This window comes from Sapajus apella, unplaced genomic scaffold (genome assembly GCF_009761245.1).
Source record: "Sapajus apella isolate SASKATOON/1434 unplaced genomic scaffold, GSC_monkey_1.0 scaffold28, whole genome shotgun sequence".
NCBI lineage: Eukaryota > Metazoa > Chordata > Mammalia > Primates > Cebidae > Sapajus > Sapajus apella.
Genome location: NW_022436968.1, coordinates 17,577,460 through 17,600,990, shown reverse-complemented (window position 1 = coordinate 17,600,990; position 23,531 = coordinate 17,577,460). Strand labels below are relative to the sequence as shown.

General features: G+C 39.2%; 2 protein-coding genes across 9 annotated transcripts in view; one reads left to right on the top strand and one right to left on the bottom strand.

Annotated features, from left to right (window-relative positions):
* The first annotated feature begins 1,008 nt into the window (after nucleotides 1–1,008).
* HNRNPA3 (heterogeneous nuclear ribonucleoprotein A3) lies at nucleotides 1,009–10,997 on the top strand. 6 transcript variants are annotated; one of them, XM_032292862.1, is made up of 11 exons: nucleotides 1,009–2,022; nucleotides 4,351–4,473; nucleotides 4,560–4,706; nucleotides 4,788–4,998; nucleotides 5,297–5,386; nucleotides 5,469–5,564; nucleotides 5,653–5,730; nucleotides 6,467–6,613; nucleotides 7,433–7,444; nucleotides 7,675–7,742; nucleotides 10,551–10,997. In XM_032292862.1, the coding sequence occupies exons 1-10, from the start codon at nucleotides 1,951–1,953 to the stop codon at nucleotides 7,725–7,727; spliced, it is 1,029 nt and encodes a 342-aa protein (XP_032148753.1). In that variant the 5' UTR covers nucleotides 1,009–1,950; the 3' UTR covers nucleotides 7,728–7,742; nucleotides 10,551–10,997. The 6 variants fall into 6 exon arrangements, with proteins under 6 accessions (XP_032148753.1, XP_032148749.1, XP_032148751.1 ...); XM_032292858.1 differs by having other exon boundaries at nucleotides 7,433–7,555; nucleotides 10,551–10,973; XM_032292860.1 differs by lacking the exon at nucleotides 10,551–10,997 and adding an exon at nucleotides 7,835–8,557 and having other exon boundaries at nucleotides 1,009–1,956; nucleotides 7,433–7,555.
* A 7,955-nt stretch (nucleotides 10,998–18,952) lies between these two features.
* NFE2L2 (nuclear factor, erythroid 2 like 2) overlaps nucleotides 18,953–23,531 on the bottom strand; it is a 35,187-nt gene continuing 30,608 nt past the window's right edge. For all 3 annotated transcript variants that reach the window (XM_032292853.1, XM_032292854.1, XM_032292855.1), the window contains exons 2-5: nucleotides 23,170–23,436; nucleotides 22,459–22,548; nucleotides 21,278–21,469; nucleotides 18,953–20,642 (exon numbers count right to left, since the gene is read on the bottom strand). In XM_032292853.1, the coding sequence (XP_032148744.1) occupies nucleotides 19,416–20,642; nucleotides 21,278–21,469; nucleotides 22,459–22,548; nucleotides 23,170–23,436 (1,776 nt within the window). In that variant the 3' untranslated portion in view covers nucleotides 18,953–19,415. The remainder of the gene's footprint in view (nucleotides 20,643–21,277; nucleotides 21,470–22,458; nucleotides 22,549–23,169; nucleotides 23,437–23,531) is intronic.

The following is a 23,531-nucleotide window of genomic DNA, read 5'->3' as shown; positions in this document are numbered from 1 at the left end:
AGCGAGACTCCGCCTCAAAAATAAAATAAAATAACAAATGTCCAAAAACAACACACATGCGGTATAAACAGCAAATCTGGACCAATACAAGGGGAGGACAAAAAGATGTAAATAAATGGACTGATTATTTCATATTCCTGGAGATAAATTAACATCCCATCCCACATCATTTCGCAATTTAACACTAACATTTATACAAAAGTTATTGATAAGAACAAAAGTTGTTGATTAGAATTAACTTGGTTAGAAACACCTGGACAAACGTATACCCTAAAGTGCAGCCAGGTGATCACTCTTCTTGATCACCTATGCAGTGTCTCATAGGGTACACTGGTGTGAACACCACTTTCCAAAGTCTTTCACTTTGCATTTTTCTTTGTATTCAGAATTGATAAAGTTACCAAGACTACTTCACAGTAATGAGACTTAACCAGACGCTAAGGCTGTACATTATTCCAATGTCTCAAGTCTATTGCTAGCCATCAGGAGCACCTGAGTAAGCAGAATACATAAGTTTGCGGAAAAGGAATCAAAGCAACAGGAGGAGTCTGGTTTGAACAGTTATTTCCTCCAAATTACATTAAGGATTGCTAACTGATTTCTGCCCCACAAAAGTACACTTTGTTCATGTTTCCAAACTATAACGCAGGTCCTCCCTGGGCAACGCCTAGATAAATTAAGAAATTCTTAGATTTTGCGCTCCCTTTTTCCAAACTCCACGCCGACCACTCCGCGTTTGTTAACAGAAACTTTTAATATACAGGTAGCTGATTAGATTTCTAATCTTTCCTAGGGAGAGCCCGTTCAATTCTAAAAGAGTAGGTCACATGGGTTGCTAACTTAAAATATAAAGCATTTCCTAATGAAAAAGGAGGCTGGTCAATTGTGGTTATTTTTACCAGCAACTTTAAATATAGATACAGTACATAGATTATTAATTTATGGCTGTCGTGGGTGTTAGGAGATGACCTAATCCCATCCCCATTTTCATAAAAAAAATTAAAGCTAAAGTTCTGCAAAGTCAAATGATCTAGGCCGAGAAAGGATTAGATCTCCAGAGCAATATGGTAACAATGATTCGCAAACAGGAAGCATTATCTGGCGACTCTGCTTTTTTGGAAATCTTGTAAATCATTCAGTTTCGTAAATTCCGTCAGCTAGAAAAGATGCTTCAGCTCTTTCCACACTAACTTTAAAGCAGCACATTAGAAAATAGTTCCGACTTGTTTCTTGAGATCAGAGAGTAACTAATGAACTGACCTCCACCAGTTCTGCCTCAAGCTGTTAAGGGTAAAAATTCTGTAAGTCAGCCGCGTTTTGAGGCCTGTCCAAGGTGCCTGTGATTCCCACATGTCGGGGTCGCAGTGATTTTCTGTACATGCCCTCGGGTAGGCGCCGCAATCAGACATTGGTCCCTGCCATTCGGAAACAGGAGAGGTGGTCCGGGAGGCCGAGGGGTTTTTCTTGTCACTTTTAAATTACAAGCAAGAAAACGTGCGTTTTATTTCGGGCACAGGGATGGAATGAATTCGGAAACAGAACGACAGGCCTGCGTGGGGGAAGAGGGACAAGCGCAAGAAGAAAGGGAAAGGCCTTTCTCTCTAGTGACACGCAGTCACGAGGTATTCTCCATACGTGGGCACTCACTATTGGCTGAGCCCGGGCTGACGTCCCCGCTAACGTCTGGACGCAAACCGCAGCAAAGGCGGTCCTGCACTGAAAGTTGGCGAGGCGCGCGCGCTCCCGCGGCACACCGCGCCTCCGCCCACCGCCCGCCAACCCGCTGGTCCAGTCCCCCTTCGCGCCCGCTTGGCTCCGCCCCCTTCGCAGCTCGCTCCTCCCCCACCAGACTGGCGGCGCGCGGAAAAGGCGTCACGTGACGACTGGCCCCGCCTCTTCCTCTCGGTCCCATATTGAACTCGAGTTGGAAGAGGCGAGTCCGGTCTCAAAATGGAGGTAAAACCGCCGCCCGGTCGCCCCCAGCCCGACTCCGGCCGTCGCCGTCGCCGCCGGGGGGAGGAGGTATTAGGGGGAGAGCGGGGGGTTGATGGGGAATGGCCAGCGTGGGGGGCCTGGCCTGGTGGGAGCGGGGAGGCCGGGTGGACTGGGTCGGCCGTCCCGCGCTCTTGCGTTGAGACGAGCGGTGGGAGGGGGAGGGGAGCGGGCTTTGGAGGCCTCCGCGGGGTGCCTCACTCGCCTCGCCTTCACCTTCGGCTGCACTGGCGGCCCCTTGGAGGCGCGGCGTGGCTAGGGTGGCCTGGGGAGGGAAGCCGGCCCGCCGGTTGCGCGGCCTCCAAGCGGGACTGCGGGCGGCATGGCGGGCACCGGCGGGAGCGGTTGGGAGGAGCTGGTGGGGGAGGGGAAGGGACGAGCAGGCACATCCGGGCGAGCGAGCAGGCGGGCGGCGGCCACATTGACATTGAGCCGCCGCCGCGTTACGAAATGGCGCATTGGCCCGCAATGGCCGCCGCCTCGCTCTACCGCCGGGAAAGAGAGCCTGGGATTGGAGGGAAGAGGGCGGAGGCGGCCCAGCGGAAAATGCCGCAAATGGCCTCGAAGCACGGAAGGTAGCGCTTTCGCTGAAGTTCTGTCGGCGCTTTTCCAGGCCTTTTACGGATCCTCTCCGCGAGGAGAGTCTTTAATTGTCTAGCCTGTTCTTTTCTTCGCAGCATCCTGTCGGAAATACGAGATTGCTAGAAACTTTGCTGCTTTAAAAGACTTGTTAATCTGTTTTTACACCTCTCAAACTGCCACGTGGGTGAAGAACTTAGTATTTTGAGTGTAGATGCGGAAAACAACCCAGTCCGCTCCCTCCCGGCCCCGGCCAGGGTCGAGGAGTGGAGAAGAAGAATTTGAGTGTAGATGTTAAGTAAGAATTAAAAATGTTTTTGATCTTCATGGTTTCTCATTTTTTGAGTCGGCTCTGATTATAGTTTCCTGGAATTTTGTTGAGAGGACTGCAGTCAGAGTTGAAATTTTTACGTGTGTGTTGGCAGTACGTTTTATGTGGATCCCAAATGTTTATTTTTGTCGATTTTGTTATTGCCAATCGGATACAATTATCCAAAACTTGAAAATATGAGACTACATGAATTAATGCTTTAGGCTATTAATTATTTAACGTTTTTTTCTAGTATGTGACAGTCGCTTCACATTAAATGCCTTAACATCTCTACCTCTAGAAGACACAGGAAGACATTAGAATGTAAATGTGAGCCCCTTTATTTAAGGACTTCGGATGACGGAAACCTTAATGCATGCATTAAATGACAGTTAATGCAATGTGTTGAAAAGTCTGACTAATCGTATAAAACAATTTCAGAATATCTTAATTCTTAAAAATCTCACTTTTTGTTTTACTGTGCTCCATTCTTCTAGTCAAACAATACATACTACTCCTAATGTAAGTCCAACTTGCCACTTTGTTGTGACTCTTAAAATTGAGTTGTAAAGTGCAGATTTTTGCAGCATGTAACAAGCGTGGGCTATAGAAAGCTATATTTGGTGGGCTTTTTTTTTTCCCTAATTTTTTTTGGGGGGGCAGGAAATGCTAGTTTAGCTTAGCAATGACTATTTTAAAAATTTGGTTGAAAGCAGTGAGTTTCTTTAGGTTGATCATCACAGTTTTGTGTTTAAAATTAAATGTGTGTTAGGATGAGAAGACTTGGGATAAATGCAACACTGCTTCTCCAACACTTTAGTGCCCTAGAAAATGACTTCTCATTAGCAGCTTCTAAAGTAAAGACTTGTAGCTTTTAATAAATGGAGGGATTTTTGGTTCTGGAATTGTCTTGGATTTCAATTTAGTTGAAGTGTTGTTGGCATTTGAAAGGCAGGTTGTATGTTTCCTTGGCATAAGTTAGCCCCTTTAACAGTAGAAGTCTGTATTTCTGGTCAAAGTTGTTAGGGTTTTTTGTTTGTTTTGAGATGAAGGTTCCCTCTTGTTGCCCAGGCTTGGAGTGCAGTGGCACAACCTTGGCTTACTGCAACCTCCCCCTCCTGGGTTCAAGCAATTTTCCTGCCTCAGCCTCCCGAGTAGCTGGGATTACAGGTGCCCGCCACCATCCCCAGCTTATTTTTGTGTTTTAGTAGAGACGGCGTTTTGCCATGTTGTCCAGGCTAGTCTGGAACTCCTGACTTCAGGTGATCCACCCGTCTTGGCCTTCCAAAATGCTGGGATTACAAGCATGAGCCATGGCTTCCTGCCTCTGGTCAAAGTTGTAACTGGACAAAGTGTTAGCTGTCACAGGAATTTGATGTTGATTTTATTATTTATTAAAGGCTCTTTGTACATCTTAACAATTCATCCGTTATAAGAGGTAATTTAAGCGTATTGGTTCTTTGTCTCAGGGCCATGATCCAAAGGAACCAGAGCAGTTGAGAAAACTGTTTATTGGTGGTCTGAGCTTTGAAACTACAGATGATAGTTTAAGAGAACATTTTGAGAAATGGGGCACACTTACAGATTGTGTGGTAAGTTACTAAGGGAACAGAATGGTTTTTAGGGGTGTAGAGAACTGGTGGAGGTGTTTCAGTGTTATAAAACTTTTATTTTGTAGGTAATGAGAGATCCCCAAACCAAACGTTCCAGAGGCTTTGGTTTTGTGACTTACTCTTGTGTTGAAGAGGTGGATGCAGCTATGTGTGCTCGACCACACAAGGTTGATGGGCGTGTAGTGGAACCAAAGAGAGCTGTTTCTAGAGAGGTATTTTAATAATATGTTGTATAATATGTGAAATTGTTGTGAAAGTTTATGTCTTGACTTAATACATTACTTAATTTGTAGGATTCTGTAAAGCCTGGTGCCCATCTAACGGTGAAGAAAATTTTTGTTGGTGGTATTAAAGAAGATACGGAAGAGTATAATTTGAGAGACTACTTTGAAAAGTATGGCAAGATTGAAACCATAGAAGTTATGGAAGACAGGCAGAGTGGAAAAAAGAGAGGATTTGCTTTTGTAACTTTTGATGATCATGATACAGTTGATAAAATTGTTGGTAAGTATGGGAACTTGAATGAGAAAGAAGTAGTTTCTCTGTTTTGACCTAAATTTGCCGAATTACTTGTAATTTTCTGTTGCATGTAACAGCGTTTATAGTGTATGGTCAATTTTCATAGTGTCTATACTCTGTAATCAATATCCAGGTAAAGGAATAAACATCTCAGAATGCTCCTTCATTCCGAGTCACTACCTGATTATGTCTTAATGGGTTACATAATGACAGAGGGTATCATATATGCGCTTTTCCAAACACAAAATAACTTTTTGTTTTGTTTGATTAAAAAAAAATTTAGTTCAGAAATACCATACTATTAATGGGCATAATTGTGAAGTGAAAAAGGCCCTTTCTAAACAAGAGATGCAGTCTGCTGGATCACAGAGAGGTGAGTAGTACCATACACATGTACACAAAAGATTTTAGTGGTGGCTGTAAGGTTCTTAAAATCTCCCTTGCCTATGTTAAAGGTCGTGGAGGTGGATCTGGCAATTTTATGGGTCGTGGAGGAAACTTTGGAGGTGGTGGAGGTAATTTTGGCCGTGGTGGAAACTTTGGTGGAAGAGGTAGGATATTTATCTTCTAAGTACATGCGTACCTAATGTTTTGGTAAGTTAAATATATGATTTTAATTAATATCTTGTTTTTCCTCAGGAGGTTATGGTGGTGGAGGTGGTGGCAGCAGAGGTAGTTATGGAGGAGGTGATGGTGGATATAATGGATTTGGTGATGGTAGGTGGTTTATTTTCATTGATTTGTTTTTTTAACTTTCTTTACCTTATGGAAAATTAAGTATTACGTAAACCTTTCTAATTTTAATCAAAACTTGAATGACTTAATGATTAAGACGTATTTCCAAACTAATGCCGTAGAAGAGTAGAGACTCTTTTTCCCCTGGAGATTTAACATTAGCTGGTCTTTTTCAGTGAGTAGTAGGAGTTGGTCTAGAATTGAAGGCTGGGACCGTATTTTTCTTAGTGAAGATTGATAAAATCAGAACTGAAGCATTTATTTTCATTCTTATTAGCTCAGATACTTGTTATTCTATTATTATTCGATATTACCAGGTTTCAGAGTGTTAACTCATTGGCTTGTCAGTGGTTTAAATGTAATATAAAACCAGAATTGAGTAATGCTAGCTATTCAGGAGGCTGAAGCAGAAGGATCACTTGAGGTGAGGATTTTGAGACCAGTCTGAGCAACATCAGGAGATCATGTTGCTAGAAAAATAAAATAGGGGAATATGGTGGCACATGCCCATAGTATAGCTACTCAGGAGGCTGAGGTGGCAGAGTGGCATGAGCCCAGGAGTTCAGGGCTACATTGTTGTGGTCATGCCACTGTACTCGAGACTGGGCAACAGAGCAAGATCTGGTTTCTTAAACACACAATCACCAGAAGTGAATAACTTGACTCTTTATACATTTATGTTTTTGTGTGGTCTTATTTTTTGTTGTTTTTTTTTTAGGTGGCAACTATGGCGGTGGTCCTGGTTATAGTAGTAGAGGGGGCTATGGTGGTGGTGGACCAGGAGGATATGGAAACCAAGGTGGTGGATATGGTGGCGGTGGTGGAGGATATGATGGTTACAATGAAGGAGGAAATTTTGGCGGTGGTAAGCATTCACTTTTTTCATTTAAATGGGAAATAGTATTGCTAACAGTTCCCATGACATAAGTTTGAAAAGTGTTAAAAGCTAGCAGTGGGTAAAACTGTATGTTCTGTAATATTAGAAAATACTAAAATGGGTAATTCAAACCAAATTTTCTTGACTTTGCTGGTTGTTTAGTAAAACATACTCAACTCTTAGTTGAGAAGTTAAAAGTGGGCATTTACCAGTATGTAGTACATGTATTACATGTAAAAGATAGGGAGTTTATATATTGCCAGAATTTTACCTTGATTCTTAGCTACTTTTAAACGGACAAATGGGAATAAATTGTTTGAATAGTGAGACATGTTGAAGTTAGCAGGTTGCCATCTAGGTGTAAGACAAAAAGTACTTCGTGTCTTAATACGTGACAGGTACATTGCAGACTTTAATGTAAATCATTACTCCAGGATACTGTTAAGAGCTTCTTTATGAATGTACTGTTTTGTTGGACCTAATTAACATGTCAGTGACAGATGAGCGAAGTTTTAACAAGTTAGAATGCCTTTGCATTGTTTTAAATGTTGTACTGCAGCAGCAGCATAGTGAGTGGAACACTTGACAGTTTTAATGGTGTTAATGTTAGAGAGAACATGTGCCTAGAGAATACCATGTAATACAAACAAAATGTTGATGGTCTTTCAATGTGCTGACATCAGTTATCCCAAGTGGTGCTACCAAAGTGGTGTGTGCTACCGTAATTGTCAAAAGATAATAGTTACATCAAAAGGGGAAAATGATTATTGTGTGGGTAAACCACACATAAACCCTTTCTGATTTCAGGTAACTATGGTGGTGGTGGGAACTACAATGATTTTGGAAATTATAGTGGACAACAGCAATCAAATTATGGACCCATGAAAGGGGGCAGTTTTGGTGGAAGAAGCTCGGGCAGTCCCTATGGTGGTAAGTACTTTCTTAAATTAATTCTTTAGAGCCTTTTTAATTTTAAAAAAAATGCATACTTCTTTTAAAATATTATGTATATTTTTAGGTGGTTATGGATCTATTATGTATATTTTTAGGTGGTTATGGATCTGGTGGTGGAAGTGGTGGATATGGTAGCAGAAGGTTCTAAAAGCAGCAGAAAAGGGTAGGTATCTTTAAATTTTTGTCATGATGATAAAGAATATGTGGAACTGTTCACTGAGTGTAATAATTTTTTTATCCTGTATTATTCAACAGGCTACAGTTCTTAGCAGGAGAGAGAGCGAGGAGTTGTCAGGAAAGCTGCAGGTTACTTTGAGACAGTCGTCCCAAATGCATTAGAGGAACTGTAAAAATCTGCCACAGAAGGAGCGATGATCCATAGTCAGAAAAGTTACTGCAGCTTAAACAGGAAACCCTTCTTGTTCAGGACTGTCATAGCCACAGTTTGCAAAAAGTGCAGCTATTGATTAATGCAATGTAGTGTCAATTAGATGTACATTCCTGAGGTCTTTTATCTGTTGTAGCTTTGTCTTTTTTCTTTTTCTTTTCATTACATCAGGTATATTGCCCTGTAAATTGTGGTAGTGGTACCAGGAATAAAAAATTAAGGAATTTTTAACTTTTCAATATTTGTGTAGTTCAGTTTTTCTACATTTTAGTACAGAAACTTTAACAAAATGCAGTTTTGAAGGTGTTTCCTTGTGAGTTAACAAGTAAAGAAGATCATTGTTAATTACTATTTTGTATGAATTTTGCTAAAGTTAACTGTAAAGAAACACCTGCTGACTTGCAGTTTAAGGGGAATCTATTCTTCCCATTTCCAAACCATAATATGAATGGGCACTGACATGTGGAGAGAATAGATATATGTGTGTTTGCAATGTGTGTTTTAGGTAAATAGGATTGGGTATTTAAATTAGCATTTGTGAATTTAATAGCATTAAGATTACCTTCAAATGAAAAAAATCTAAAAATTTCTATTTGGTTTTTGTGCATTTTCTTTTAAAATGTAATCATATGATTTTAGTGTGTTAGACTTGCTGAGTCCTAGCTGTGTTTAGAACATCTCCATTCTACGTTTACCTTGGTCAAATTTGAACTGCTGCCATAGGTTTTGGGTGTAAAGAATGTTTACTGCCCTCCATTTAAATTCAGAAAAGGGGTAGTGGATGTTTTCCCTCTCCTACGTTAGAAACCATTCTTAAAAACTTTTCAAAATATAGGACCATTAAGCCTGCTATATCTGAGCAAATTAGTGGGTACCTTTTTTTTTTTTTTCTTTTTTAAAGCACAGGAGGCCCATCAGTTACTTTCCTTGGTTTAAATTTATATATATATATGTATGTATGTATATGTGTGTGTGTGTGTGTATATACATATATATACATACATATATATATAAAGTTTTCAGAGTAAGAGAATAAAAATCCCTAACTGGCTGGCATGCTTTCCTGTTTGTACCCTATACATTTTGCTGGATGAAACCAAGGATAGTTTAGGTATAACTGTCCAAAATAACCTAACTGCAGCAGAAATGTAGCACAGTTGCTTAGTACAAGCTTCTCACTTCCTACAGACCTGAATTCAAATTTGGATAGTTTGAGTTCTTAAATTCCCAAAGAACACACTGTAACTTCTTGTGTATATTTCAACATAAATCATATTGTTACCAATTCGTTTGGAAGGCCCTGGTTGAGAAGACTTAGATAATAAGGTCATATATATATATATATTAATATAAACCAATGTTTACTGTTTTGCGCCAGCTAGTGCTTACAGTTTCATTCGATCCCTGAGTATGTGCCCTGCTGTTATTCTTTCTTGGTAGTTGAACGTTGAATTCAAGATTCTTTGTTTTGTTTTAAGAAGTACTAAGCAAAACAAGCAATAAAAAGGGGAATGGGGCGTGCTAGTGTTTGAATATGCTCTCTTGTTGCTCTAATTCTGTGCCTCTGTGCATTAATATTTGGATGCATGCAATGCTAGCATGGAAATTGGTCTTCACACATACTGCAGTTTTCCAGAAACACTCACAAACCAATAAATGTAACAGATATTCCATTTGTTAATGGGCATATATGTGAAAAAGCAGTGTAGAAAATAGGCTAATATTAGAAAATGGTTAAGTCCTTAATAACTTCAAGTGTGGTTATATAATGGACACTGTCAATGTTCATAACTTAAACCTGGGTACCTGGTCAAAATAATGCTTGGGAAACATTAAAATTGAGCTAAATTGTCTCAAGTTCTTTTATTCATATAAATAAAGTTTAAAGGAATGGGGGAGATTGACATTTCCTGTTTTATGTTTGTGAAATTGTTTGACACAACCTTGACAGTATCCTTTAATGGCATATAAGGTTAATTGTACTGTTAACCAACTTTCTATGTTCTGGAACTAGTATTATAGTGAAAACATTTACAGTAAGTTGATGTTTACAACCTATAAGCAGGTGAAATCTGTGTATGTGACCTGTTTATAAGTTGTATTAGCTTAGCTCTTGTGAACAGTGTGGAAAAGTAAGCCATGAGGAGAGCGATTTAACCAGCTTTAAAGGACCTAAGTTGTGCTTTTTAAGCACAGTGTGGATCAAAGGAAACTCACTAAGACAGGACTTCAGCAGCCTTTTGTGTATGGACAAGTCAGCATAAATAAAGAATGACAAGGCAGCAGCAAGAGCTTCAACTACAGAGAAGTGAAGGCATAAGATACTATGATGATAGTGAGCAACTTTTCAAAAGCTAGTTAAATCTGCTTATTACAACTGAAATATCGAAGAAAGTCTAGCAGGAAGGAGCTCTTCGCCTTTTGGAACATCAATGAGAGATAGTTGCCACAGTCACTAGGTCTAGCATTTAGACCTGCAAGGAAGGGCAATAAGCATTAGGTAAGGCTTGAATTTGAATTTTTTCACTAATTAAAGAGTAATTTTTTGTAAAGCAAGGTAAGAGTAATCTTTTTGATTTGCAGGTTGAATGAGAACCCTACTTGCCTAAATGCGGAATGTCTTTCCTACCATCTAAAATACGAAGGTTTCTGGCTGGGTAAGGTTTGTAGTTGACAGTAAAACCTGATGACACCATTTGTTTCCCTACAAGTACAAATTTCACAACTTTGTCCTTTTCTAGTAGGCACATTGGTAAAATTCTTCAGCTGAAAACTACCTTGGTACCATGTCCAACACATTTAAACCTTAGTTTTAAAAATTCCCCTGTAACAGTCATAGGTATTCATCTGGAGTCAGTTGTGACCCCTTGTGTATACCATTTTTTATTAGTGTCTTCAGGGTAAACTCAATTTTTGGTAAGAGAAGGTAGCTTCAGCTTTGGTAAAAACCGTTTTTTAATAAGCATTACACACCACAGACTCAGTAGGCTGGCAATCCTCATATTAGGAAAAACACCTTCAAAGGAACAGTAAAAGTTAACAGGGCCTGGCACAATAGGTCATGCCTGTAATCTCAGCACTTTGGGAGGCTAAGGCAGATGGATCCCAAGTCCAGGAGTTTGAGACTAGCCTGGGTGACAAAAGCAGACAAATTAGCCAGGCTTGGTATTCCACATCTGTAGTCCCAGCAGCTTGGGAGGCTGAGATGGGAGGATGCCTTGATGCTAGGAGGTTGAGGCTGCAGTGAGCTGACTGCCCCACTGTGTTCCAGCCTTGTTGACAGACCTTATCTCAGAAAAGTTATCAGATGTCACAGATAAAATTTGGTCTTCAAGTGGCCTCATAAGTTCTCTCATATATAAATTCAGGGAATTCCTTGGATAGGTTACATTTTGGTTCCTTTTTTTGTTTAGGTTCATCTGTTAACCAGAAGCAGTGGGGGCCTAATTAGTGCTCCTTTGTAAAAAGACATTTTTCCAAAGAATACTGAATTACTGTTCAAACTGGTTGTTGATGGTTAATAAGGGCTGTTTTTGCTGTCCCAAAAGGACTTAACAATTTAGGTGGTTAGTTTACCTTAAAAAGCAGCCTTTGGAGACAAATACTGAAAATGCAAACTAGTTTCCAAATTATCAGTTTCCTACGTGAAGAGCAGTCAGTTTGCCAGTGTTCTTAGAAAGTGGCTCTTGGCTCTGTCTAAATGAGAACCCAATTTCTACACATGTTGAGTAAGGTAACAGCCTTTGAATTTCCTTTACAACGTGGTTTTAGTGAAGCAAATTTCCTAAGAAAGGAAACGTTTTTATTTTTTAAGTGCATTGTTCTTTCTAGTTCATTTCTTTATGAAATAAAATTGTTTTATTTAAACATAGTTCCATTGTCATTTCTGAAAAATACAGTATAAGTTGTAGCAGCAGTAAAAAAAAAAATTGTTATATAAGTGGTTGAGGCAGATTTAACTGATTTTGTTAAACCAATTTATAGGTTAATGCTTCTAATATTACACTTCTAAAAAGCTGATTTTATATTCATGTTCTAAAGGAGAATATGTGGTAATAAAGTGTATTTGTTAATAATTGAAATAGGCTTGATTTTAAGAGTTCCAGTATATAATAGTCAACAATTTGAAACCTAATTAATGACAGTATCTCTTGGAGTTCCAGTAATTGATGTCACAAAATAGTGAATAAGCATGCCAGTGTGCAAGGGTAATGTAAGGATTGTTGGCCTATCTAAATATTCAAAATTATAAAACTTCAGTATGTTTTCTAATTTTTAAGAATTCAGAAGTGTTCTGTAATGGATTCAGATGTTTCATTTGTAGTATAATGAAATGTTTACAGAAAGATAACTTTTTCATTAAAATATTTTTAGAAATGTGTGTGTTGTTTTGTACTTCACAGTGTTCATGTGACTTAAACACTATAGGTGAATATTTTTGAGTTATTTTACCAGTAAATAATAAAACAACAGGAAACTTGGAGTGAGCCTTTATGAGTTATTTTAAAAGATGTGGATTCTATTATATGGAAAACAAGCCATGGGAAATAGGCATGGAAGAAAAATATTTTTTAAAGTTACCAGCACTTGTTGCCTATAAGAACTTAGATCTTGAAAGACAATAAATGAGGTATTTGGGTGATACATGTGAGGAATCTGAACCTTTGACGGGGAAAACAACCAAAATAAGTGAATTAGTAAATAGAAACAAACTAGGAGAAAAGTAAAGGTGGTTGCTAGGAGGGAAAGGAGGCGGGTATTGCAGATGTTGGAAGTAATCTAGTTTATTTTGTTTTTTAGAGAGCATCACTGTTGCCAGGCTGGAGTGCAGTGGCATCTCGGCTCACTGCCCAACTGGGTTTAAGCGATTCTCTTGCTTCAGCCTTCTGAATAGCTGGGACTACAGTCGTACACCACCATGCCCAGCTGATTTTCTGTGTTTTTAGTAGAGACGGGGTTTCACCACGTTGGCCAGGATGGCCTTGATCTCTTGACCTCGTGATTCACCCCCTTTGGTCTCCCAAAGTGCTGGGATTAACAAGTGTGAGCCACTGCACCTGTCCGAAAGTAACTAGTTTGTTAAATCTTGAGAGGCAGTGGAGTGGTTCAGTATTGTATGGTGAGGGTAAGTTGGGGAAAACCTTCATGACATTAAGTAGTCTTAAACTACGCTGGTATTTAACACACAAGAAAATCTGTTGTGTACAATGGCCCCCTATTTTGTTGGATTAATTCTTTTTTAGGGAGGAGGGTAGGGCTTTGATAAAGTCTTTTAAAATGACAACTTCCATTTGGATACCTGGCCTTAATAGCTGTTATAAGCACATTTTCCCGATATAGTTTTTTCAAGTGAAATACTTGGTAAGTGGAAGCCAGTTAAGGATTCTTGGCTAGCTGTTAAACTTAATGCAAACTCTTTGTATTCAAACCCTTGTGTCATATTTTGTGCAGTTAAGTAATCTTAATGTCATGTCTTATAATTTCAGTTGAATACTTAGGTCCTGGAATAATAAAGGATGAGTATGGATTTATTTCCAACAAAATAAGTATATTTACCCTTGTTTTCTCACAATAAAAGCACATTGTTATAAACTCCAAAATATTGAGGAAATGAGATAAAATTTGAGTCTTCACGTGCACATCACAGACTGGTAGTAAACGTTCTAAACATGGTTTTTCTTTGCAAAAAATGGAATTGTTGCACATTGCGTTGGTTTTTAATCTTGGATTGAATATACTACAGTGCCAAGGTTTAGGGGATTGTAAGGTGGTAATAGGTAAAATAAGCTATTTTAAACTTAAGACATTTTCAAAGACCCTAACACCAGGTAATAGGAAGGGTGCATTGAAGTATACATTGATATGATAGGGGATGTATGAGCACAGTTCTGAAAGTAAGTTAGGAAATAGGAATTTATTGGTATAGAAATAGTAATTGAGTAAATGATACATATACACAAGGATGTTGACAGCTTTAAAATACCTTAAAAGATACAAAATTAAGTTATATTCCTACATATATGTATATAGCTACTAATTAATACTTAAGGGACTTGTAATACTCAAGGGAATTGTGTAAAATGTTTATATCTGGAGGCTCCAGCTGATTTTTAATTTCTTAATTGTATCACTATACTGTTCAATAAATGCTGAGTAAACTTACATCCTTTAAAATATATCAAAAGAATTCTGATGGGTTGTCTATTTGAAGTCAATGGTCTGTCTTCTGTATTTCATAGGTTTTTGTTACTTTGATTCCTGTGTCAGATTTTGCTTATTGGGAAGAAATTTAAATACAGAATGTAAAAGCAGCTTTGTGAGCTTGGGCAGGTTACTTGTTTCCTTTTTAATGTCATGCTCTGGTAGATTGGTATGCCAGCAGGCCCCTTAGAATGTTGATTTTTCCATGTATGAGATACAGGTGGTATTACTTAAGCATTACATGAAAATATTACCAAAATACTAAGTTTGTGACTTAATGTACTTGAAACACTAAATTAGGTCTAATGGTGGGTCTGCTTTGTAATATTTTGAAGTTGTGATGCATAAATGAAAATGTGGTTTAAATTGTACTTTAAGACAAGTACTGTGAAATATCAGTGGTTTGTTGCCTGGAATACCAAAGAGAATGTTAAATGTTAGTGAAAATGAAGAAACTTTCTTCCCATCAAAATTCTCAGACTTAAGTTCTTTCCAGGTTAAGAATTTCTGTTTTAACCTAATACTCCCCCTTTTTTTTAATTGGTAAAATGGATTTACAGTTTCCTCCCTCAATAAATCACAGGGTTAAATTTGGTAGCTTAAAGAACTTAAGCTAGAACCTTCCTTACGGACCCTAAAGATAGTGTCTTGGTAATGCTGGATGCTGTCTTACAAGGATATACTGAAACATACCTAACATTTTAATGGGTGATAATAAAAATTATGCCAGTGTCTTAAGCGTTTTTCCCTCCCACATAGGATTGAAGTTTTGTAGTCTTTTTTTCCAGTTCTCAAGTGTTAGAAATCAACTAAAAGCATCCTGATAACTATATTTAAAATAGGAATGAGAATTATCTTAATCTTCTGAGGCTCAGTCACAAATACGGGTATGGCAAGCATATTTGAGCAGTGTCCCCCTCAAAAACAGGAACTTGGGAGATCTTGGCAAGAAGATAGACTTTTATATAAACAGTGTTGTGCAATTACAGTTGAATAGCCAAATTTTACTGAGGACAGTCAGGTATAAAGCTCTCAATTCAAACACAGATCAAGAGAAATGAACAGTTGGTTTTATTAGTCATGGCATAGTTGGGATTTGTTATTTGAAATTTATAATTTCTCATAATGTTTTGTATATTTCACTGTAATATTTTTAGGTACTGTAAGTTTCTGTGGCCAGTTATCTTGTATGAATTGGACAGAATACTTTGAACCCATTTGCTACCAAAGGATGCAGATGAATGAAGAATGTCTGTTTTTGTCTGCCCAGCAGTGCTCTTCCTCCAAGTATCAGTCAATGTTAGGTGCTCCAGATAGGGCTGCTGCTGAAATTCTTGCCACCCTCTCCCACTCACAGTTTGATCTAAGAATAGACAGTTTATTCGAGACCTGGGATTGTGTTCTGAGTTTGGAAAAGTGATGTCTCCTCCCAAGATGCCCTGTCACCACACCACCAGAGGAAGTTCCTTGATAGCATGTGAAAAAATATTCAGGATACAAAATCACATTTGGCTGGGCACGGTGGCTCACGTAAAATCCTAGCACTTTAGGAGGCCGAGGCAGGTGGATCACTTGAGGTCAGGAGTTACATACCAGCCTGGTCAACATGGTGGGGGCCTGTAATCCCAGGCCCAGTTAATCTTTTTTGTATTTTCAGTGGAAAAAGGTGGCAGGTGCCCATAATCTCAGCTACTAAGAAGGTTGAGGCAGGAGAATCGCTTGAACGGTGGAGGTTGCAGTGAGCCGAGATTGTGTTGCTGCTCTCCATCCTGGGCAATAGAGTGAGACTCCGTCTCAAGAAAAAGAAAACCAAGATCTTTACATTTGAATTCTCAGATCCATTAGTCCTTCAAGTCATTTTCAATCTTGAGCTTTAACAGTTATATTCTCTTGTAAGCTAATTTGACTGGATTTACTTGTAGCCAAAAACCATCATCATAGAAGGCTAAAGGAAAATGACAAAACACCCGTCATTGATACGGTGTTTAGTATGAGCTAGGCACAGTGCTTTTTGTGGGGTGACCCACTGAGTACCACTCTGCTTTTTTAAGTTCTGACGTGCAGAATGTGCAGGCTTGTTAACATGGGTATACACGTGCCATGGTGGTTTGCCGCACCCATCAACCCATCATCTACATTAGGTATTTCTCCTAATGCTATCCCCCTCCCCTAGCCCCAACTCCCTGGCAGGCCTCAGTGTGTGATGTTCCCCTCCCTGTGTCCATGTGCTCTCATTGTTCAGCTTCCACTTATGGGTGAGAACATGCAGTGTTTGGTTTTCTGTTCCTGTGTGTGTGTGCTGAGAAGGATGGTTTCCAGCTTCATTCATGTCCCTGCAAAGAACATGAACTCATTCTTTTTTATGGCTGCCTAGTATTCCATGGTATATGTGTGCCACATTTTCTTTGTCATTGATGGGTATTTAGGTTGGTTCCAAGTCTGCTACTGTGAACAGTGCTGCACTGTGCTTTATAGATGAGAAAATATGCCTGAGAGTGCTAAAGTGAGTTGCCAAAGATCAGTCTAGGAATTAGCAGCAAGCCCATGCAGTCTGGTTCCAGGGACAGGATTTCTAACACTACACTGCTCCTAATGGGTTGCTAGGAGTCTTCACTGAATAGTTACACATGTAATGCTTATTTTAAACATACTTAAATGAATCTCCATTTTCTCACTTTAAAAAGGCAAAATAATATGAACAAATGAAATCTGCTTAGGTGAAGAAATTGATAACTGGTTCATTGGAAAGCATGCAGATTTTTTTTCTTTTTTTTGAGATGGAGTCTCGCTTTGTCACCCAGGCTAGAGTGCAGTGGCGCGATCTTGGCTCACTGCAACTTCTGCCTCCTGGATTCAAGCAATTCTCTGCCTCAACCTCTTGAGTAGCTGGGATTACAGGCACCCACTACCATGAGCATGCAGATTTTCAAAGGTTTTTGAGGGGACTTGTTTTTGTATACTCTAGTTATGTCTAACAGATCTCTCAGTATGTCCAAAAAAGAACTGATTTTCCCATCTGGATCCCTCTCCTCTATCCAATCTTCATTTTTGGACAGCTTAGTTTTTAAAGATGTTCAACTCCTTGTCTCACATCCATTCTACCAGAAAATCCTTTTAGTTCTTTGAGACATGGCAGAATCCAGTGTCCCTAACTACCCCTCTTCTCTCTCCCTAGACCAAGCCATCATCATAATGCATGAACCTTCCAATTGGTTTCCCTACCCCCATCCTTAACCCACTATACTGTTCTCAACACACAAGCCAGAGGGAGCGTGAAAAGTTGTAGCTCTGAGGCATTTTATAGAAAGTTGATACTCATATACATAAAAAGTAGGAACCTAAAATTCATGTCTAATTTTTGAGCTTGACCTAGTAAATCTTTAGCATTAGTGATTTTGGTTGCTATATAAGGAGATCCTTCTTTCGGCGATTTAAGATCATATTTGTCACTGAGCATCTTATTTTTCCCTTATTGGCAGTAAGGCTTACAGGTAGTATTCTAAGGCTTACAGGCTGCTTCCTATTTTGTCATTTTGAGTTCAAACCCACCTCTCTAACAGCCACCACTGAAGACAGATTTTTGTAGACTTTGAAAAACCTGTTTAGGCCAGGCGCGGTGGCTCAAGCCTGTAATCCCAGCACTTTGGGAGGCCGAGGCGGGTGGATCACGAGGTCAAGAGATCGAGACCATCCTGGTCAACACGGTGAAACCCCGTCTCTACTAAAACTACAAAAAATTAGCTGGGCATGGTGGTGCGTGCTTGTAATCCCCGCTACTCAGGAGGCTGAGGCAGGAGAATTGCCTGAACCCAGGAGGCGGAGGTTGTGGTGAGCCGACATTGCGCCATTGCACTCCAGCCTGGGTAACGAGCGAAACTCCATCTCAAAAAAAAAAAAACAAAAAAACCTGTTTTACTTGCTATATGTGCTTCCTGGCTTGCAAAACCTGCAGCAGAAATGGCCAGTCCAGCTGCCACCACTGCACTGACGATAGCTCCAGCTCAGCTGCTTTAGCCTCCATCCAGAGTGGTACAATCACCTGCCACTAACTACACTCCTTTATCAGAAAGCTAGGCTGCCACTGCCAGCAGTCACAAACCCCAGAAGGAACTTTTAAAAACCAGTTGAATGTTACTCCTGAACAGCACCAGTAGCTCCCCCACCTCACTTATGTAGACTTACGAGGCTTTGCCATATTCCACCCCCATCCCTTTCTTCAGTCACATTGTTCTCTTCTCCAATGTGCAGCCTTTGGACCTGCTGTATCCTGTCTGCAGTGCTCTTAGCTATGAGAAGGGCTTCTCCCCCACCCTCAAATATTGCCACCTCAGTAAAGCTCTTCCAATTTACAGCCTTATTTTTGTGTTGTGATGCTTTTTACTGTTTTTCCCCATCCAATTCTAACAGTGGAGTACGCTTGTTACCTCCTCTTCACTAGAATGCAAATTCCAGGGCAGGGGTATTGGTTTTTTCCTTTCTACTTCAAACTCTGCCTAGTGTATAGTGGGTGTATTATTTATGGGAATAAATGAATCAATGCTTTCATGTCAGTGTCTAACATTTTCTTGGGTTTAGATGTACCTGCTATTGAAGAAGAGGCAAAGTATCTTCTTGATATACTTTATTTCTCCATAACCCTGTTACTAGAAATTTAGCATAAAATTCTTTTTATATTTTCAAAGAAAACATTCTAAAGATGCAAAACATCTAAATGTATTAAATAGATGATTATGGAAAACACTACTGTGTGAATAAACTCAAAGGAATCCCAAAGAAATAATTAATTTTAACAGTCATAATATTCCTTTTATTAGTACCAGCTCTTAAAATTTTGTTTTGCCAGAGCTAAACAATATAAAAAATGCCATTTTTTTTGTCCATACAGTATTTATAAAAAAGTACATAGTGGTTAGTTTTGCAACAATTTGCTTTTAGCCAGATGTCATGTTTATTATATAAATCTATGAATATAACAAATGACATAACAGTATAAATAAGTTTTTGTAGTATTTACACTTACATAGAAACTAGCCCAAATGGTGTCCTAAGAAATTGTTTACAGTTAAACTACTGATTCAACATACTGACACTCCAATGCTTTTTAAAGTTTCATATTATTTTCTATACTAGTTTTGGCTATAATTTTGCATAGAATTACTTATAAAGTACGAGCATTTCACATCACAGTAGGAGCTTTTAGTATATAATACAAAAAAATAGCTCAAAAAAGATCAAATCCTCCTAAATCTAGTTTTTCTTAACATCTGGCTTCTTACTTTTGGGAACAAGGAAAACATTGCCATCTCTTGTTTGCTGCAGGGAGTATTCACTAGGAGAATAAGGTTTTCCATCTTCATCACGTAGCATGCTGAAGACTTCGAGATACAAGGTGCTGAGTTGTTTTTTCAGCAGGTGAAGGCTTTTGTCATTTTCTCCTTTTTCTTTGAGCAATTTTTCTTTTTCATCTTTCAGATGATCTAAATCTTGCTCTAGTTCTACTATATTTTCCAGTTTTCTTTTTCTGCAATTCTGAGCAGCCACTTTATTCTTACCCCTCCTACGTATATCTCGAATTAATGCAAGTTGAGCTTCATTGAATTGCTCTTTGGACATCATTTCGTTGAAGTCAACAACAGGGAGGTTAATGATTTTTTCTACAGGAAATGGGATATGGAGAGCTTTTGCCCTAAGTTCATCTCTTGTGAGATGAGCATCCAAGCGGCTTGAATGTTTGTCTTTTGTGAATGGAGTTTTTTGATGACCAGGACTTACAGGCAGTTCTTTCTCTGGTGTGCTCTCACATTGGGCATCATGCATGGGAGTGCTGTGCCCCTGGGATGGTGACAGGGGTTGTACCACATCCCCAGAAGAATGTACTGGTTGTGTTTTAGGACCATTCTGTTTGACACTTCCAGGGGCACTATCTAGCTCTTCCACTTCAGAATCACTGAGGCCAAGCAGTGTGTCTCCATAGCTGGAAGATTCCACTGAGTGTTCTGGTGATGTCACACTGGCACTTGTGTTCAGTGAAATGCCAGAATCAGAATCATTGAATTCTGCTGTGCTTTCAGGGTGGTTTTGGTTGAATGCTTTGCAAAGTGATAGATCAGAAACATCAATGGGCCCATTTAGAAGTTCAGAGAGTGAATGGCTTAAAGTAGCAGGTGAAGGCATGCTGTTGCCGATACCAGGCTCCGCGATGAAAGTAGAATAAAATTCATCACCAAAATCTGTGTTGACTGTGGCATCTGAATTTAATGAGTTCACTGTCAACTGGTTGGGGTCTTCTGTGGAGAGGATGCTGCTGAAGGAATCCTCAAAAGCATTAAGAAAATGTGGACTGCAGTTACCTACTTCTTTTTCCATTGAGGGGATAGATGAGTAAAAATGGTAATTGTCAACTTCTGTCACTTTGGCTTCTGGACTTGGAACCATAGTAGTCTCAACCAGCTTGTCATTTTCAATATTAAGACACTGCATGAGAAAGAAGTTTATACTATATAAATCAAAGTTAATCCACATGCAATAAATTTAGATAAACTTCCTATCCACATTCTCTTCAGGCTTATCTCTATAATTTATTACCTCTGTAGTTCAGAGATACGTAATTCTCATTTCTAATACATATTTATGCCTAAGTATATGGATTATTTTCAGAGTTCCCACATCAGATGTCAGGTTTATAACATTCTATCCTTGACTGGGCGAGGTGGCTCATGCGTATAGTCCCAGCACTTTGGGAGGCCGATGTGGGTAGATCACAAGGTCAGAAGTTCGAGATCAGCCTGGCCAATATGGTGAAACCTTATCTCTACTAAAAATACAAAAATTAGCTAGGCGTGGTGGTGAGCACCTGTAGTCCCAGTTATAGCGCCACTGCACTCCAGCCTGGGTGACAGACTGAGAGTCTGTCTCCAAAAAAAAAAAAAAAAAAAAAAAAAAAATTCCTCAGGATATCCAACCCACTTAACTAGCATGGGCAGCACTCATGACTAATTTAAAGGCACCCTCCAATCCTTCCTATAAATAGGTGGCATATAAATAATCAGAATGACTAAAGGCACTAAATATAAAATAATATCTTCAGTATTACATTCTATTTTAGTTACCTGTAACTCAGGAATGGATAATAGCTCCTCCCAAACTTGTTCAATGTCCTGTTGCATACCGTCTAAATCAACAGGGGCTACCTGAGCGACAGAAGTTTCACGTGACTGAGCCTGATTAGTACCAATGAAGACTGGGCTCTCGATGTGGCTAGGAATATCAGGAACAAGCGACTGAAACGTAGCAGAAGAAACCTAAAATTGATAAGTCATTGATTAATGAGTCTTCCACCAACGAGATGAGTAAGCTCTAAGGCACCATCACAATACAAAGTGGAATCAGCTGCAGTTCCGTGTCTCTACTTACTAACCAATCATGACTCCTGTTTGTAAATAATGAAACAAGTCTTTTTTTCCTACCCTACTGACTCACATTTACTATTTGCTGGCCTAATAGTTTCAGCCTAAGCATTTGAAAGTAAACTGTAAAATGTTTAAGTATAATCTTTAGGATTTAGTTTATGTAATATCTAGCACAGTGGTACTAGATAAAACAGATTTATTAAAATTGTTAACAAGTATTCATTCATTGCCCAGCTTGTTCTTTACTCACCAAAACCTCCTAGGTACTTGTAACAAATGAGTTATTTGTTTCCATGGTTAAACTATCCATGTTTCTGGCTATGCGATAGTAAATGGTTTTGGTTTTATGTTATGTGAAGGGTTTTTTTGTTTGTTTTTTTCTTAATTGTAAAGTTATCTATAGACTAAGGTTTCCTTGACAGAGTATTTCCTTGGTTAAAAAATTTTCTCCTGGTCGGGCACGGTGGCTCAAGCCTGTAATCCCAGCACTTTGGGAGGCCGAGGCGGGTGGATCACGAGGTCAAGAGATCGAGACCATCCTGGTCAATATGGTGAAACCCCGTCTCTACTAAAACTACAAAAAATTAGCTGGGCATGGTGGCGCGTGCCTGTAATCCTAGCTACTCAGGAGGCTGAGGCAGGAGAATTGCTTGAACCCAGGAGGCGGAGGTTGCGGTGAGCCGAGATCATGCCATTGCACTCCAACCTGGGTAACAAGAGCGAAACAACTCTGTCTCAAAAAAAAAAAAAAAAAAAAAAATTTTCTCCTAAAAATATGTTTACTCTTTTAAATGGAGACTTATTGTAGGGACTTACATAGAATATGATTGTTATTATATAGTTATGGAGTTTTGCTATTAATCAGTTGTTTTATACCTCACCTCATTGTCATCTACAAACGGGAATGTCTGCGCCAAAAGCTGCATGCAGTCATCAAAGTACAAAGCATCTGATTTGGGAATGTGGGCAACCTGATAAAAGGGAATGACACAAAAGAAGACAAAAATGATTATTCCATTGCCAAGCTAAATATTCATAACTGATGTTCATAAAATGTTTACAATCAAGTTAAGTAAATATCTTATTTCAGAGATCACCTCAGGGCACAATTTGAACCAGACCACCTGGGTTCAAATCTTAGCTCCTCCAATTTTCTGAGTGCTCTGGGCAAATTAACCTTTTTGAGCTTCAGTTGCTCTTCGTAGATAAAATAGGGATAATGGTACCTAATTCATACAGTTGTGTTGATTAAATCAGTCAGTATATGTTAAGTTCTTAAAACAGTGCTTGCCACAGTACTGTATGTAATCCCTATTACTTGGTTCTACTGCCACTGCTTCTGTTGCTACTTGATCCTTATAGGAGGTTTCTGAATTTTACAAAACTCTTTCATGTAACTTGTGTCCTCCTAATCCTCACAATAACTTTGTAAGATTAGTACGTTGGGTACTGAACTCAAAAGTAGATTTGACAAGGTAAGTAAAAGACACAGTGAAAGGCAAAGCTGGAATGCAAATCCAGATATTTTAATTCCTTGGTCAGTGTTTACTTAAACCCTGCCATAACTTTCCCAAGAACTGAGTACTCTGTACCTGGGAGTAGTTGGCAGATCCACTGGTTTCTGACTGGATGTGCTGGGCTGGCTGAATTGGGAGAAATTCACCTGTCTCTTCATCTAGTTGTAACTGAGCGAAAAAGGCTTTCTCTTGCTCCTTTTGGAGTTGTTCTTGTCTTTCCTTTTCAAGTTTTTTCTGTTTTTCCAGCTCATACTCTTTCCGTCGCTGACTGAAGTCAAATACTTCTCGACTTACCCCAAGATCTATATCTTGCCTCCAAAGTATGTCAATCAAATCCATGTCCTATGTTTAAAACAAAAAAAGGAAGGAGAGAGACCATGGTTAAGATGGCAGATACCACATAAATTAATTCACATTATGCCACTGTTGATGGTGGG

Bases quoted from the DNA above. Each gene is read 5' to 3' on its own strand.
- HNRNPA3 (XM_032292858.1), top strand. From the start codon at position 1,951: ATGGAGGTAAAACCGCCGCCCGGTCGCCCCCAGCCCGACTCCGGCCGT. The intron at 5,387-5,468 runs GTGAGTAGTACC...CCTATGTTAAAG, and splicing joins GTCTGCTGGATCACAGAGAG to GTCGTGGAGGTGGATCTGGC. The intron at 5,565-5,652 runs GTAGGATATTTA...GTTTTTCCTCAG, and splicing joins TGGAAACTTTGGTGGAAGAG to GAGGTTATGGTGGTGGAGGT.